This window comes from Pelobates fuscus, chromosome 5 (genome assembly GCF_036172605.1).
Source record: "Pelobates fuscus isolate aPelFus1 chromosome 5, aPelFus1.pri, whole genome shotgun sequence".
Lineage (NCBI taxonomy): Eukaryota > Metazoa > Chordata > Amphibia > Anura > Pelobatidae > Pelobates > Pelobates fuscus.
Window position 1 is genome coordinate 117,948,764 of NC_086321.1, and position 18,749 is coordinate 117,967,512.

Here is an 18,749-nt window from a genome sequence, read left to right on the forward strand (position 1 = left end):
TGGAAGGCGTAAAAAATTTGACCATTAAGGTTACAAAATTTTACTTTGTGATATGAAAAATGACCTACACCATATAAGATTAGCATATAACACAGATACTCTTTTCATCTGAGAGATATTTGTCTGCTGAGACCATATGAATAGAACATGAAGTCCAACTCATATCACGGCTTGGTAAGTGAAGAGATCATAAGCCACCACTTGCTATTCTCATTCTAATAAGCAGATGGAGTATGTAAACCAGGCATTGAAGAAGTAACCTCTGAAACTACACAACCCATCTGGTTGGTGGTCTGTCTTCTAGGCCTCTTAGAGATTCCATCAACACATCACATGTTGCATAGATAGACTGTAGATTGTTTTGATACTTGCTCTACCACCAGTCCATATTATACATTTTCTTGAATTTCCTCATTGTCCCATGAGGAACAATGATGACATGTCCCATGTCATCAAGCTCACTCTCATGAGTGGTATAGACTAAGGGTTCCTGTGCAGAAACACACATACATTAGAAAATAAAGAAATATAGTGAAACAAAATAGTATGTAGTATGGATTCCTTGCTTACTGTGTCTAGAGAGGTATCAGTTATAGCTCATTCACAATGTCTCTGAAAAGGCAAAAAAATCACCTAGAGGTTGCCATGCGGTGAGCAGAGGAACCTGCCTGACATTTAGTCCTATGACCAGTTTGGTAGAATTGATATATTAAGATTATAATCTTAATTATTATAAATGATGTGTTTATGTAAGGTGTTTTGTATCAGGTGAACTGAGCTATGTGCATAGTTCTGTCCAGGAATTAATGGTGTCTATCGCAAAGTAATTCAGTCCTCAGAATGAAATTTAGAATGCTATCTTTCATGAGGCTGTTGCATTTCAGTGAGATTTTGTGGAACTGTTTCCACATCAAGGCAGTTCTACAAGAACCAGTTGGATTCTGTGAGAACAACATGGATTCAATTCCTTCCATGAGAATGAGTAGGAGAATGAGTACAACATGACTTCTGTGCCACTGAGTTTCTATGCCAGGATTCTAAGTTGGTGACACGTTATGACAACATTGAGTCAGTACCTTCACTCATATGCTCACATGAATCTGTACAGTAGCTAGAATCACAAGTGAGGTCCGTGCCTCCCTGGTCACAGATCTACATTAAAAAAAAAACTTCACTTTAGTGTGAATAGTTTACTATTGATGTGAGTGTTTCCATATTTGTTTCATCACTCGCTTGTGTATATGTTCTAACTTAAAATATGTAACATTACAAAGTACATGTTCTGCTGGATATACATGAAAGAAGATCAATGTATCTGTCCTTGTAACGTGCTTTATAAATAAACTTTTCTGTTAAAGAAATCTGTATCCCTACAACAACAAATTTCAAGCTTCAGGGTGCAATATTGAGACCCAGAATTATATCTGTCCCAGATGGCGATCCATGAGAGTTTTAATCAAAATGGAAATTACTGATCTACGTTTTGCTCATAATTCAGCCTAATAAATTATTTTAATCTCCTTGAAACTGATCCTACAGAGAGCAGACTTTCAGAGGGACTAGGACTCCCAGAAGTTACAACTCCTGATTTAACTGTTATGCTTGCCTATTAGACATGCACATTCTGTCAGTACACATTATATATCCACAGCAGATGCCTCATAAATATTTTGCAAGGATTTCATGTAATTAGAAAATTCAGCGTGATTTTCAAGACAGCTTTTAGGAAAATGCATGAACTTGGCAAATACTATCTTGTTTTGGCTGAGAAGGAATGCTAATTAGCAACACAAAAAAAAAAAATTGTAAGCCACTGTCTTAAAACCTCACACATTCTGCTGTATACTATACCCCCCGGACTATGTGCATAATGAATGTAAAAATAGTTACATTGTGCATCACTATGGGTTTATAATGCACTATCGGCAAGTTACTCTACAGAATTGCTCATCAGTGACAGAATATGGATGTTACCACAACACGTCAAATATAAAGCAAAATAAATCAGCCCATTGGCACATCGTTTACTAATTAAAAGCAAGAAACAAGTTAACTTACTTGAGCCCAACAGTTTTTTCTCTGCAAAATTATGCCAAAAATGTTTTAGCAACTAGTGTGACTCATACATAATGCCTCAAAAATAAACTTCCAGAGTGAATTACAGCCATAAAACTGTACTATAGAACACATGCTATGTCTAGTGAGGCCAGGCACTATGGTAGACGAGGCGTTGCTGAAATGGAAATCAAACAGGTTAATAAAACAGATGGTGAGGTCTGTGAGACCTGAGGATATAATAAGAGAGAGTCGATCGGCTCGTTCACCCCGAGATATTTTACAGGTTTGAAATAATTTAATTTGAAAATAGATAAGTGTTTTTCTTTGTGCAGTTAAAAAATTACCCTAAGATACACTCTGACCTTTCTAGCTATCATAACAAATATCATGGATCTTGCATCAGACTTCCAAACAAAACTTGTCTTTTCATAGATGCATTTTTTTTCCCCAACAAGTAGTAAATCAACCTGATAATGTATTATCTACAGCCTATATAAGCCTATCCAAGTAAATGTATGCTATAGATGACAACTAATTAATAATCCATTTTTTTCACCATTTTAGTGGCATCGCACCTTATGAAGTATAAAGTTTGCAATCGCCTATTACAACTGCAACATGGATTGCACAAATAACGGCTATTAATAATATGATGATTCAACAAAGCTATCAGTTCACTGATTAATAAACTTGGGACAAAGGCATGTTTTCATGAAATTAATGCACTTTGCATTAGGTATTGGTCACACCAGTTGATGCCTTACTCGGGAGGAGCTAGAATTATATATATATATATAAATTTATATACACCAAACAAATTAATCTCTTGCACTCCTACTAAAAAAATATATAAAAAATACCTGGTGCCAAGTCACAACAATATAGAAATATAAAAAAATACCGGCACTCTAGGCTTTGTTCATCCGATTTTTTCTTAGTTAATCCAGAGATGTCAATGTTTCAGCCCCCGATCGTAGCTTTCATGACCGGGAGCTGAAACGTTGACATCTCTGGATTAACTAAGAATAAGTCGGATGAACAAAGCCTAGAGTGACAGTATTTTTTGATATTTAAATATATATATTTTTTTTAATACATTTTTATTAGGAATGTCAGAGATCGTCAAATACATTGACAGCAAACAGTGAGTTATAATCAGTGTGAAAGATTAAGCACAATCATAGTGTGCAATTTAAGACAGCAGTTGACTCTCCAAACATTTCTGATTATGAAATTCTTATTAAAGGAGAATAATTATAACATTTAAACAATGAGCCACCTCCCAATCCTGTCAACTCCCCTGCCCTATCCTTTTGTCCTCTCCTACCTCAAGGCAGAGAAATAAGAGTTTGGAGGAGCCATGATCTTTTGTGTAATAGGTATTTCTCAATCCTTGGGTTTGGAATGGTTGATCTGGCCTAGAGGCGAGGTATTAAACCATAAGCCAGAACCAGTCTGGTCACTAACAAAAGAACAAAAGTAGAAAAGCTTAAAAACAAAGTAAAGTGTAAACTATAGAAGTCAGTTCCACAGGATGCCACCCTCCCAACCAATGCCTACAAAAGTATTGTGTATGTGTAATCTTAGGATATATTATGTAAAGGGTCGCGGCCTGCTATTAACTTCACTGAGAATCTTTCCATGCACTCCAGGATTGCCCTCATCCTAGATTAAAAGGGATTGTCCAGAGTGAGGATGTCCTCTTGCATCCTAAAGACTGACCAAAATGAATTTATGTTTTACCTAGTACCACTAACTTCCATGAAGTAGTATATGACAAATCATATGGAGACAATTCAGATGATTACCTTCCCATGGTTACAGTGCATGGTCAAGAACATTTTACCTAAACATCAAATACATCTTACAAGACCCTAATTTTTGGCAGTGGCCAATATGTTTGCATTGATATATCTTCTCTCTTAAAAACAAAGTATTATTTAAATCTACTACTGGGATTTGCTTTTCACAAAGTGCTGCTCACACTGACTTTTGAGGTGGTATCTAGGGCCACCAAGAATATCTAAATTTATAGCAGCAATTGAAGTTGAGATTGGAACAATGCTCCACATGTGGTGGACAAGCTTAATTTTACAGCTTCATTGGGGAGAAATTCATCCCCCTTAGAAGAAACAATGAAGATTACTCTCACATCCTCTGCTGAGTCTGTGGTGGCATAATATCATACCATTCTACCCAAATATTTAATCAAAAGGCATTTCCTCCAAATAACACTGATATATAGCAAACTGTGGGAAAGACCCCCATCACTCACTGAAATATTTGGGATACTGAACATCAATATGATGCATGAACTAATGTATTCACATACAGGGGGTCAAGATTTAGTCAAAATGGAATTCATCCAAAATGGAAGGACATCCCACTTCAAGAAACTGCGTTGGATCATAGCCAAAGAGCCCAACTTTAGGCATTCTGCATCTTGTCTATGAATACCTTCCTCCTCCTGACTCTCAAATAGACCTTGATCTCATAACGTTTTTATAGAATTATTAATGAATATGTTTCTATTTATCTATTAGACATGTGCATTCGTTTTCGTACGATCACGATTTCATCCTAAAAAAATTTTTTTTCGTATTTGTTTACTAAACTGTAAACGAAAGCCTTACATACGAAATAATTAAACGAAAAGAAGGGGCAAATGCAGAATGCTTTTTGTTTCATTTTTTTAATAGACTCCGTGCTGCAGGGTAATTAGCCACCACAGCACGGAGAAATAACACTGCGCATTTTACACCCCCCCCCCCCCCATTAAAACCTATTTTCGTTGAAAAGCCCGCATTTGATTCAATTAGCCAATCTGTATGGGTTTGTTTCATTGTTCCCGTAACGTCATTTCCGGTTTGGGATGTTGCGTTACGTCACTTCCGTTCTGGACCTGCATTTTGGGACTTCAAATCCCATGATGCTCTATGTGCGTTTCTGTAGTTTCCGGTGTAATCCATCGGTAAAGGAAGTATATCTAATACTGTTATTTTGATGTCCTTACGAACAATTTACTCAGAATGTGGAAATATCCACAAATGGGGAAAAAAGGAAAATAAAAATGAAAGTCATATACCATATTCACGTATGTATAGTTATTATCAACATTTGAAAAATAGATAAATAAATAAATGGACATTTAAAAGTTGTAGCTATTTAGTGTCTTAAAAAGACATAGGGGGATATTATTCAGGAGAAAAAAATATATACATAATAAAATCCCTTCTATGTTGTTTAGTATGAATCAAAGGCGGGCTTTTCAACGAAATAAAAACCGGAACGAGCAGAACAACCCCACAGCCAACTGAGGAAGCTATTTCGAGCGAAACGCGTCTTGGCAAGAGGATTCATTGATCACTCAGAGTATTGACTCATTGGTTTTTTTTTTGTTATATAGACTGATTTTTTATTTTCTAGTTTTAGGTGTTACTTTTATTGAATGTCTATGTATTAAGTAATAAATCTAGATACCTTGAACTTCTGAATCCTGCACTCTTTCCGGTAAGGGGAATTGTCACCCTAAATTGACACTAAGCCTGCAAACTCAGAGCCAGTGATTTAAGGCTCTAGAAAAGGTGAGCACCATTTCAACCATTTATACATTTACTTAAGAAGGTTTAAAATAGTACACCCAGAGTTCCTTTTTTGTCTTCTTATACCCACATTTTGGAGAAAAATAGAGGTAAGAAGTCTATAACAACAAAAGGGGTTTAAGTTGTCTACCTTAAAGACACGGAAGCCTGGAAGTTTAGAGCCTAAAATCTAAAAAGGCTCTAAAAAATTTGAGTAATTTTAATCTCACAAAAATAACTAATCACGGACTATATATAATACTGCACAATTATTTTGTATATATTTTTTTGTCTTCTATGTATACCCCTTAAACAAGCCAAATAGAGAGGGGTGAGTTATATATACCTATTTTTAAAAATCTGTATAGCGCTGCACTCAAGCTAGAGGATTGGAAGGTGGAAACACCAACCAGCCCTCAAGCTGTTTTAAAATAAACAGGAAAAAATAAAAAAAATCCAGACAGTAAAAAAATAATCCTTCACCCATGCAGGGCACAGCGCAAAATGGGCTCCAAAAAAGAAAGCAAGCAATCACAGTGTTATGAGTCAAATTGCACAGCATGGGAAGATTCAAAAAAACTTTCCTACGCTGTGTTAAATGACACAGAGCACTCTGATTGGTTGGATTTCAATTCAACCAGTCAGAATGCTATGATAGGTAAATGTAAAGACTTACCTGTCAGTCTCTTAACTGGATGCTCACTGTTTAGGTGACATGCCCCTACTACATGGGGGAACCTGGTACAGGTAGGGGTATGTGGCAGGATTTAACCTGTGCACTAGTGACTGGGCAGCAACAGGGTTTAGGCGACATGCGTGAGGATTTAACCTCCCTTTTATTAATATGGGGGCCATAGGTTTTAATGCAGGTGTGGGGTGGGGGGGGGGGCAGAAATGGTTATTTATTACAAGTAGGGAGCTGGTAGAGCTGCCGGCTCCCTCCTTGTTTTTGTTTTTTTGGGGCGAATGCGCAGTGCTGTTTTCGTCATAATGGACGGAAATGAATTATTTTTTAACGAATTTCGTTCGAATATAAATGGTTTGCGGACGAAATTCGGGATTGACTAATTCAATTTTTATTTAGTATGAAATCATTCAATAAAGCATTAATAATTTAATTAATTTGATTTATCAATATAATTACTTTGTTAATCAAGTCAATGAGTATCATTGGTTTTGCAACCCACCCAGGAAAGTAAGATTAATATTTCAAGTAAAAAACACATGAACAGAAAAACAAATAGTATTTACAACTGAAATTAAAATAAATGATCGAAATGCTGCAAAACACCTAGCTGCAATATTTTTCTACTAATCCTAAAGAAATTAATCATTCAGGTAATGGGGAAATGTTTTTCTGTAAACCGCTTTGGTACAAAATATAGTTAGATCCACATTGGCCCAAAACCAAATTTGAGTGAATATAGCACACTTCAATAAATATAAAAATAAAAGCTTTAAAAGAAATCTATGTGGCCCCACACAATTGTGCCACAGCAAATACTGAAAAACTGGGAATCAGTTCTTAAATGGTATTACTTTTAGAATTGTTTTTGTATTTATTTGTAAATATGCCAATAATTCTATGTTTACGATTGCTTGACTCATTTAAAAGGTTTGTGTTAAAGATACGTACAGTCAGACAGTGCCTCTTCTTCCTCCTCTTTGTTTAATTTGTCATGGATGCGAATAGAACTGTTTGCAGCGGATTCAGAATCTTCTCCACCCTCTCGAAGAGCATCTGATGCTGTAGCTCCCCCCGCAGAGGTCTCATCTGAGTTTGGAATGAGGGAGGATACACTGCCCATGGATGGTGTGAGAGTTGATGATGGCACACTAAAACGAGAGATACTGAGAAAGGATGCCTTACGTGGTCGTTGATTGTGGCCACGAATTCCCTTTGGGACAACTTTCTTACTCTGAAAATTGGATAATAGAGAGAATGCATCACACAACACAGTTGCGAAAAAGAGAGAAAATCAAATATTCCTCTAAGAATGCATGAAACCAAAGAATCTCAATAAACCCAAATTTATCTTGGCTGTATTATGAACAAATTACCGTATTAAAACAAGACCCAATTGATGACATATTTGTTGATTCTTCACTGCAGATGACCATTTAATATATAATATAAATTAGGGTTCTAGCCTATACATTTCATTCATTGCCCAAATAACTCGTAGTTGACAAACACTAGGATTAGAAATAGCACAATGTTAGTATAAAAGCATGAGATTTAGTGACCTTTCACTTGTTGGAGCACTGTTGTATATGCTGCATACTGTAAAGTTTAAAAATAAGCACACACAAATCTGCTTTATCCAAACCTGTTGTTAACATTCCAAATAAAAATACTATATGCAAAGAGATGAAGGATTTGAAGAAAATGTGATGTGTATTGCCAAAAGAACAGACATGTTAACTGATTCAACAGTGATGAGATGATTGATAACTTTTGTATAAGTAGTCCAGAAGCATGAATATCGTTCAGTAAAATCTTGGTTGAACAAGTTAATTTCAGGAAATCAGATGTAGATTGCTCAGCAGTTGTTTTTATGTCTTTTGAAGGTATCTGGTTAGACTTATGTGTCAGGGCTGGACTTGCAATTGCCACCCTGGGTACAGACTTTGGTTGGGGAAGGCAATTGCAATTGCCTTCTTCCCCAACACCTGATACAGCCAAAGCATGCCTCACCCTCAGAACCTTTCCAGGATATTGTATTTATGAGTGACATACAGACACTATCTCTTACATGCAGTCTCACATACTGTACACTCTCACAAACATTCTCTCACACACATACATTGTTGCACTTAAACACACCCTCATGCACTCTGTGTAACAAAAGTGTAACCAAGAGATTTCGTAAGTAAGAGTGTTGGGGTCAGGAAAGTTTGCAATTAGCAAACTATTAGACATGTGCAATTTGTCTCGTTCTGAATGTCAATTCGGACAAATTTCGGGCAATTTGGAAATTTGGATACTTCCGAATGTCCGAATAGCTGAATTGCTGAAGTGCCGAATTGCCGAAGTCCCAAAGTTCAGAAATTGATGAATTTCCAAAGTGTCGAAGTTCCGAAGCACAGTATTGCCGAAGTACTAATATACCTACCCAGTGGAAGAATGAAGAATGTTACACTGTATACAAGTTTAAATAAAAAGTATACAAATATAGCCAGGATTCAGCTGTAAGCATTTGCAACACTTACAACAATCAAGTAACACACATTCATATAAAATGTAAGTCACTTAGGCAGTCAATGGAATGACAGGAATGAATAAGTAGATAACTCCCTAATTTCCACGGTATTAGGGAGCTATCTACTAAAAGGCTGAAAGAAATAAATTGTTCTTTCAGCCAAATTTACTAATACTAAGTATAAATTACCACGAGTAGGGGCATGCCTGTGGCTGCTCACTGTAAAAAAACAAAAAACAACCCCCCCCCCAGCCCTCACCCCTTAATGGGGGGGCCCTAAAGTAAAATAAGGGGGAAAACTATTGTCCTCCCCCCGGCCCCCATTCCTGAGCAGCGGGTGGGGGCCCTAAAGAAGAATAAAAGGGGGGACCTATTGTCCTCGCCCTGGCCCCCACTGCTGAGCGGCGGGTGGGGGCCCTAAAGTAAAATAAGGGGAAGGGGACCTATTGTGCTCCCCCCTGGCCCCCATTCCTGAGCAGCGGGTGGGGCCCTAAAGAAGAATAAGGGGGGGCCCTTATTCTTCTTTAGGTTACTCATTTTTACTTAGTATTGGTAAATTTGGCTGAAAGACCAATTAAGGTCTTTCAGCCTTTTGGTAGATAACTCCCTAATACCGTGGGAATTAGGGAGTTATATGTTAAGCGGCTGCAAGAGATGTCCCGAAGTGTCGAAGTTCCAAATTGCCGAAGTCCTGAATTTCGGAATGCCGAACCAAACCGAAACTTTTCCCCATGCACATCCCTACAAACTACACCAGAAACATTATGATGCACAATTTTTTCTGTCTTTACACATTCGATGTCTTTATAGCATAAAGCATGTCTGATGCAGGACTGTCCTTACTGCCTGAGAGGGCTTAGGGTGGCTCTATCTGGCCATGCTTGGCTCTGTAGGGCTATAGATTTGTGTTACTTTAGAATTTGGTAATCACACAGTAACTCGTGTAGGTGTGATTTATAGGCCCACAGGACAATTAGAAGAGTTAGATAATCTACTAGTTTAGGAAATAGCTAAAATAACTATGAAGGGGGAAGTTATCATCATGGGTGACTTTAATCTTCCTAATGTGAATTGGAAAACAAAATTAGCTGCTTGTGCCAGGAACACACATATTCTAAACTCCCTACTGGGATTGTCTCTAAAACAAGTCGTTGAGGAGCCAACTCGTAAAGAGGCCATACTAGATTTAGTGTTAAGAAATGGAGATTTGGTATCAGATATTACTGTAGGTGAAAGTTTAGGATCCAGTGATCATCAATCAGTGTGGTTTAATACAAGAACAGTGACTGAGTCACACCACACAAAAACAAAAGTTTTAGACTTTAAAAAAACAGACTTATCTAAAATTAGAATATGTGTAAAGGAGTCATTATCAGATTGGAGCAATTTAAATGGAGTCCAAGAGAAATGGGATTATTTAAAAGTTGCACTGCTGACGGCAACAGAAAATTGCATTAGGCTTGTCAGTAAAAGCAAAAAAATCAAGAAACCATTGTGGTACTCCGCAGATGTGGCCAAAACTGTAAAAAACAAAAAGTTAGCATTCAGTAATTATAAAAAACCCAGATTGAGGAAGACAGAATGCTCTAGAAGATTAGGCAGAAAGAGGCTAAGCAAGTAATAAGAGCTTCCAAATCTCACACAGAAGAGACAATTGCACAGTCAGTAAAAAAAGAGGACAAAACATTTTTTAGATACATAAATGAGAAAAGGAAAGTAAAACAAGGATTAGTTAGATTAAAAACAAAAGAAGGAAGGTATGTAGATGAGGATAAAGGTCTAGCTGACTGCCTCAATGAATATTTGTGTTCAGTATTTACAGAGGAAAATGAAGGAAAGGGACCTCAGTTAGGAAAAAGGACTAATAAGTCATTTATTACATGTGATTTTACAGAGGAGGAGGTTCTATTTCAACTGTCAAAAGTAAAGACAAATAAGTCAATGGGACCTGATGGAATACACCCAAAGTTATTAAAAGAGCTTAGTGGTGTACTAGCAAAACCATTAACAGATTTATTTAACCAATCATTGTTAACAGGAGAAGTCCCAGAAGATTGGAAGTTAGCGAATGTTGTGCCCATTCACAAGAAAGGTAGTAGGGAGAAGTTGGGCAACTATAGGCCAGTAAGCCTTACTTCAGTAGTGGGGAAAGTAATGGAAACCATGTTAAAGGATAGGATTGTTGAACATCTAAAAATACATGGATTTCAAGATCAGAGACAACATGGGTTTACTTCAGGGAGATCATGCCAAACTAATCTTATTGATTTTTTTGATTGGGTAACTAAAATAATAGATCAGGGTGGTGCAGTAGACATTGCGTACCTAGATTTCAGTAAGGCTTTTGACACTGTTGCACATAGAAGGCTTATCAATAAACTGCAATCTTTGAGTTTGGATTCCAATATTGTTGAATGGGTAAGGCAGTGGCTGAGTGAGAGGCAACAGAGGGTTGTAGTCAATGGAGTATATTCGAAGCTTGCTCTTGTCACCAGTGGGGTACCTCAAGTATCTGTACTTGGACCCATTCTCTTTAATATTTTTATTAGCGATATTGCAGAAGGTCTTGATGGTAAGGTATGTCTTTTTGCTGATCATACTAAGATATGTGGCAGGGTTGATGTTCCAGGAGGGATAAGCCAAATGGCAAATGATCTAGGTAAACTAGAAAAATGGTCAGAGTTGTGGCAACTGACATTTAATGTGGATAAGTGCAAGATAATGCATCTTGGATGTAAAAACCCAAGGGCAGAGTACCGAATATTTGATAGAGTCCTAACCTCAACATCTGAGGAAAGGGATTTAGGGGTTATTTCTGATGACTTAAAGGTAGGCAGACAATGTAATAGAGTAGCAGGAAATGCTAGCAGAATACTTGGTTGTATAGGGAGATGTATTAGCAGTAGAAAGAGGGAAGTGCTCATGCCATTGTACAGAACACTGGTGAGACCTCACTTGGAGTATTGTACGCAGTACTGGAGACCGTATCTTCAGAAGGATATTTTAAAGAGAGTTCAGAGAAGGGCTACTAAACTGGTTCATGGATTGCAGGATAAAACTTACCAGGAAAGGTTAAAGGATCTTAACATGTATAGCTTGGAGGAAAGACGAGACAGGGGGGATATGATAGAAACATTTAAATACATAAAGGGAATCAACACAGTAAAGGAGGAGACTATATTTAAAAGAAGAAAAACTACCACACCAAGAGGACATAGTCTTAAATTAGAGGGACAAAGGTTTAAAAATAATATCAGGAAGTATTACTTTATGAGAGGGTAGTGGATGCATGGAATAGCCTTCCAGCTGAAGTGGTAGAGGTTAATACAGTGAAGGAGTTTAAGCATGTGTGGGATAGACATAAGGCTATCTTAGATTTAAGAGACTAATGAAAGTATTTTAGAAAATTGGGCAGACTAGATGGGCCGAATGGTTCTTATCTGCCTTCACATTCTATGTTTCTATGTTTTTACAGTTCTATGTTTCTATATCGAGCCGTGCAATGGACGAACATATTCGTTACATTATTCTGAATACCTTTTATGGTGCCAAAAAAAGATGATTGATGGGATTAATAGGAAAAACAATGATTTATTCCTGGTGGACAGTCAGTAGATGTTGATTTTATTTACAGATGAAGTTAGAAGTAAGCATGGAAAAAAAGAAGGATCCGTAAAAACAACATTTATAATTATAGATCTCCAAACTATCAAGCCCCAGTACTGCTGTAAGATAGTCTATAACCCGTCCTCCCCTCCCCTCATCACCCCACCACATGCTCATTATTACATTTATAGATTGTCTGTCACACCCAAAATTATAGATAAGCCTCTTTTAGTACACCCCTGCACTTTCTTAACCCATACAATTTAATATTTACCCTACTTTCACTTGCTCTTGATATTCCAATTATTTTCAATTTACTTTTTCCCAGTTTAACAATGATCTGTCTTCTCCTCCTCTTTATTTCATCCTTTTCCCTCAGTATAAAAATCTCTCCTTACACCCACTTCACTCATCCCTCTATTCACATTTACATATGGCCTTCTCTGCTACACTCCCCCCTTCTCTCATCTCACGCCTTGCACTCATTTTTCTACTCTCTCACTTCTACCCACAATCAATCTCATCCAAGAACCCCATGCATAGAAAACCCATTCACATCACCTGTCACTTTTCTCCTCCTGCTTCTAGCACCTGGTGATGTCTCTCCAAATCCAGGGCCCTTCACCTTCTCTACACACACTAAGAAAACCACAAACCTCATCAAAAAACCCTGCCCATTACCCTCACTAACATTCAGTGTGCACTGGAATGCCCGCTCCGTCTGCAGTAATTTAAAACCAACAGCCATACACAACTTTTTCATCTCAAACCCATTCACACTACTTGCACTTACAGAGACCTGGCTGCCCCCCTACTACTCTTGCCTCTTTATGTTTTCGTGGGCTACAATTCTCTCACACTCCCAGACTGAACTGTAAAGGAGGTGGTGTAGGCATCCTTCTTTCCCCTCAATGTACCTTTCAACCAATCATAACCCCACTGCCCTATCCTTTTTTTCTTTTGAAGTTCACACTCTCTACCTATTTAAACCCACTCCTTTAAGAATTGCTGTCATCTTACCCTAACTTCCCATCCAACTACCCCATCCTATTATCTATCTCGCTACTGCCTTTTGCATCCAAGATCCTTGAAAGAGTTGTGTATGTGAGATTGACAGACTTCCTCGCGTCTAACTCTCTGCTAGACCCGCTTCAGTCTGGTTTCTGCACTAAGCACTCTGTGGAAACGGCACTGACCAAAGTATCCAATGATCTACTCGCTGCAAAATCTCAGGGTTACTACTCTATCCTAATTCTCCTTGACCTTTCTGCGGTTTTTGGCACTGTTGATCATCAACAGTTTCTTCTCATCCTCTGCAATATCGATCTACAAGATATTGCTCTCTCCTGGTGCTCCTCCTACCTCTCCCAGCGCTTCTTTCTCTGGCTCTGCTTCTTCTTCCCAACTCCTCTCTGTTGGTGTCCCCCAAGGGTCAGTCCTTGGTCCCCTACTGTTCTCCATCTGTACTGCCTCCCCTGGTAAACTCATTAGCTCCTTTGGCTTCCAATATCATTTCTATGCGGATGACACGCATATCTATCTGTCCTCTCCTGATCTCTCCCCGTCCCTATTGACCAGTGTCTCAGACTGCCTCTCTGCTATTTCTAACTGTTTGGCTGCCCACTTCCTTAAACTCAACTTGACCAAAACTGAAATTCTGGTCTTTCCTCCCTCACGTGTTGCTACTTCTGTGTCCATCTCCCTCCAAGTCAACGGTGCTACCATCATCTCCACCACGCAGGCTCACTACTTAGGTGTTCTCTTTGACTCTGACCTCTCCATCACGCCTCAAATGTTCAGTCTATCGCCAAATCCTGCCACTTCCATCTCAAAAACATTTCATGCATCTGACCCTACTTAACGCCAGATGCGACTAAGGTGCTGGTCCATCCCACTGTCCTTTCTTGCCTTGACTACTGTAATCCACTTCTCAGTGGTCTTAGGTGCTCCCAACTTGCACCGTTACAATCCATACTAAATGCGGCGGCAATGCTCATCTTCCTGTCTGCCCGCTCCTCCCATGCCTCACCTTTCTGTCAGTCACTACATTGGCTTCTTGTAAGATATAGGGCTCAATTTAAAATTCTGTTTCTTGCTTTCAAATCTCTACATATTGCTTCCACCTTTCTATCCTCCCTAATACACAAATATGTCCCGTCTAGGCCCTTACGCTCTGCTGTAGACTTACGTCTATCTTCTGTCTGTACTCCCACCTCTGATGCTCGCCTTCAAGACTTCTCGGGGGCTGCACCATTCCTGTGAAACTCACTTCCCTTCTCCGTTAGATGCTCACGCAGTCTGCACTCCTTCAAAAAAATCATTTTCTTCATAAAAGCGTATCAATTAAACTCTTAATAGCTCCCAACTGATTCCTCTTCTGCAACTGTCACTAGTCTAATACTATCCTTACCTTTTGTGTCATTTTACCCCACTACCTCTAGCATGTAAGCTCATTGAGCAGGGCCCTCAACCCCTTTGTTCCTGTGTGTCCAACTTGTCTGGTTACAACTACATGTTTGTTCGTCCACCCAATGTAAGGCACTGTGGAATCTGTTGGCGCTATATACATAATAACATTATAATAATAATATTACTCCTTCTCCTATTTTTCGTTCTCTTGGTTACTTTTCTCACCTGATCTGTGAACCACATGGCATAAAATAATCCTATGTACTGTAAAATATATGCATAATATTATGTATATATTTTGCAGTACACTGATCTGCCCATTTTCGCGCCCTTTTGGTTAGTCTGATTTGTTTCTGAATCAGGCTTTCGGTATTGAAATGCTTCAGAGCCGAACCGCCATATGACCAATTATGGGAAAGCCTATGGCTTCACACTGCATCAGTTGCAGTCTCTCATGGACAGTGGGCACAAGACTAACATCCATTCTACTGGCAGTCTTGTTTGGCTGGGTATTTCTAACATCTAACCAACTGGGATGCCAGCATCACTGGTTGCTCTTCCTTTTACTTGTGCATGCTGCAGATTGTGTGGAATGGGCAGGGACATGACGGACGTGGAGATAGGCAGTAGAGCCCAGCATGGAGAGCATGAGAGTCCTGCACTGCTTAGCTATGCTACATTGTTAATCAGTAGGATGGAGTAGCATATAATTTTTTTCATACAGTATACAAATTTGTTTGCTTTAATTCAGATGGGGAGAGTGATTAGATTGCAAGGGGGAGTAGGGTAAATTGGATATAAGAATGAAAGGGGAGGAATTAGAGAAAGAGAGGGATGCGGTTGTTGTGTAAATATGCATCAGCATCCTATAAAATACTGCACAGATTACACTCTACACTTCACAGAATTAGACGCAAAATTAATTGGCTTTCATCAGCAATGCATCCTTCATTTGCATACTGACACTGCACTAGTAATGAACCTCCACAATAATACTTCCTACATTCACATACTGACACTCGACAGAAATACATCCATATACTCAAAACTGAAACTTCATAAAAATACAGCCCACATCCATACACCTCCAACCACAAAAAACTATCTACATTCACATACTGATGCTTCATAGACATATACTTAACAATCACACACATACAACATGCTTCATAGAAATACTGGGGGATTTTAAGATTGGAGTTAATGAATGTTTGATGGGAATGTAGTGGTTATGAACCTTGGATAATGTGATTTGGGCAAAGGGAATAGCGGGGGTTATGGGGATCGTCGTCATAGGACTAGGGGTAATGAAGAGATTATGAGACCAGGGTAACGTAATTGGAGTTAAAGGTATTGTCATTAGAAATAATGTGTAGACGTTTATCGGACTATAAGAACGTAAAATATTGGGTCTATAGGGCCTAATAAGAGAAATGTGGCCTTTGTATTTAAAATTTGCTTAAGGCCTCCCAAAGTCTAGAGCCACCACTGCTGTTTCGGCACTCCTCCTTGCAAAATCATTATTTAACATATTGCAATTATGGCAATATGTTAAATAACTTTTCAAGTTTGCGTGGGATAGCTTGGTAAGGACACCATTGGGTTACATAGTTACATAGGCTAAAAAGAGAGATGTGTCCATCAAGTTCAGCCTTCCTCACATTTGTTTTTTGCTGTGGATCCAAAAGAAGGCATAAAAACCTAGATTAATCCTTGTGTCAAGAAGCATTTACCCTACATTAAAAGTTATATCCTTGAATATTCTGTTTTTGCAAGTATGCATCTATTTGCTGTTTAAACATCTGTATGGACTCTGATAAAACCACTTCTTCAGACAGAGAATTACATATCCTTATTGTTCTTACGGTAAAAAAAACACTTTTCTTTGCCTTAGACTAAATCTTTATTCTTCCAGTCTAAACGCAAGAACTCATGTTTTATGTAAAGTACGGTTTGTGAATAGATTTCCACACAATGGTTTGTATTGGCCACAAATATAATTGTATAATGTTATCATATCCCCTCTGAGGTAACGTTTTTCTAAACTAAAGAGGTTTAAATTTGTTAACCTTTCTAAAATGTTCCATTCCTTTTATTAATTTTGTAGCCTGTCTCTGCACTCTTTCTCGTGCCATGATATCCTTCTTTATAACAGGTGCCCAAAATTGCACAGCATATTAAAGATGTCTTACTAGTGATTTAGAAGGAGGCAAAATGATATTCTCATTCCGAGAAATAATGTCCTTTTTAATGCATGACAATACCTTACTGGCCTTAGCCACTGCTGATTGACATTGTACATTGTTGCATAGTTTGTTGTCTATAACAATTCCCCAAATCCTTCTCATGTGTGGTTATCTCTAATTCGCTTCCATTGAGGGTATAAGTTGCTTGTGCATTCTTAACGCCGAAGTGCATAACTTTGCATTTTTCTATATTAAATTTAATCTGCCATTTTAGTGCCCAGTCCCCCAAAAGATCTAAATCCCTCTGCAGCAAAGCCATATCTTGCTCACATTGTATTACTTTACAGAGTTTTGTGTCATCTGCAAACACTGAAACATGACTTTCAATGCTTTCTTCAAGATCATTTACAATCATGTTAAACAGAAGTGGTGCCAAAACAGAAACCTGCGGGACACCACTTGCCACCTCTGTCCAGTTTGAAAATTTACCATTTATGACAACTCTCTGTACTCTATTTTTAAGCCAATGTTCTACCCAAGAACAAGAATTTTCATCTAGACCGAGTTTGAACACTAATCTATTGTGTGGAACTTTATCAAACACCTTGGCAAAATCCAACTAGATCACATCCACTGCAACACCCTGATCTATACTTCTACTTACTAACTCATTCTACTTACTCATTCAGTGTGCCTGAGACACACTAAATGAGTGCAACTGAAAGGAACATGTACTGTCGTCTGCATCCCGCCGAGGTGCAGACCACATGCTCCACTACAGAAACACTAGAGATCCTGTCTGCATCCATTGGGCTAACAGGGATCCTGCCAGCAGCTCCCCCCCCCCCCCCCCCAGAGAACCTACTGGATCACCAGGAATTAAACATATCTGTATGTAAGCAGTAGGGCTGTGACGGAGCTCCTGTACTCCGACCGAGGACCTCCGAAGTCCGCTTCCTAACCACTTGCAGGGACTCTGGAACGCTTCAGCCCCAGTCGCCGAAGCTTGACTGGGGTCCTTGTGGAGCTTTTCCTGACCAGGCTGCATCTCTCCTTACACTGCAACCCTGCTTCCAGGCAGGGATCATCCATTCTGCCTATTCCTCTGCAGCTTTCCTTCCAGGCAGGTACAGTCCCCGCTGCCTCTTCTGCTGCAGCCCTTTTTCCAGGCAGGTATCCACATCTTCCTGCATTGGTTTATATAGCTCTTCAGGCCTGAAGACTGTCACTGGAATCCCTACAAATCCACAAAGGACACAAGTTCCAAAAGGAACGAACATACAAAACTTTATTTTGCTTGGGACAAGCAAATCTACCCAAATATGCAAATTAACCAGCCTTGCTATTCAGGTAGTGCATATTGCTGTTGCTACCAACAGAGGGAACTACATGAGCTCCATAGCCAAACCCACCTAGTTGGTAGCAATCCTCAGCAGTACAGGAGAGCAGGCAATTTATTTAACAGTACACACACACAATATAAACAATATGTTACACACACCCTGCACCTATAATGGGCACAGGGTGACTAAAACATAAGAAAAGAAAAACAACCTAGATAAATAGTCTGTCTGAAGGTACAGGTGATGGGAACTACCGTCACACAGTCTATTAAAATAAAATTCAATTTAAAAAAAAACGGTCACACTCCCACACAATCATGCTCAGCCTTACACTCAGCCAACCACACACACTCATACTTAGCC

At 38.8% G+C, this 18,749-nt stretch overlaps 1 protein-coding gene across 1 annotated transcript in view; it reads right to left on the reverse strand.

Annotated features, from left to right (window-relative positions):
- CCDC60 (coiled-coil domain containing 60) overlaps window positions 1-18,749 on the reverse strand; it is a 177,196-nt gene that overhangs the window by 38,054 nt on the left and 120,393 nt on the right. Inside the window, exon 8 of the mRNA XM_063454176.1 lies at window positions 7,276-7,558. Coding sequence (XP_063310246.1) covers window positions 7,276-7,558 — 283 coding nt within the window. The remainder of the gene's footprint in view (window positions 1-7,275; window positions 7,559-18,749) is intronic.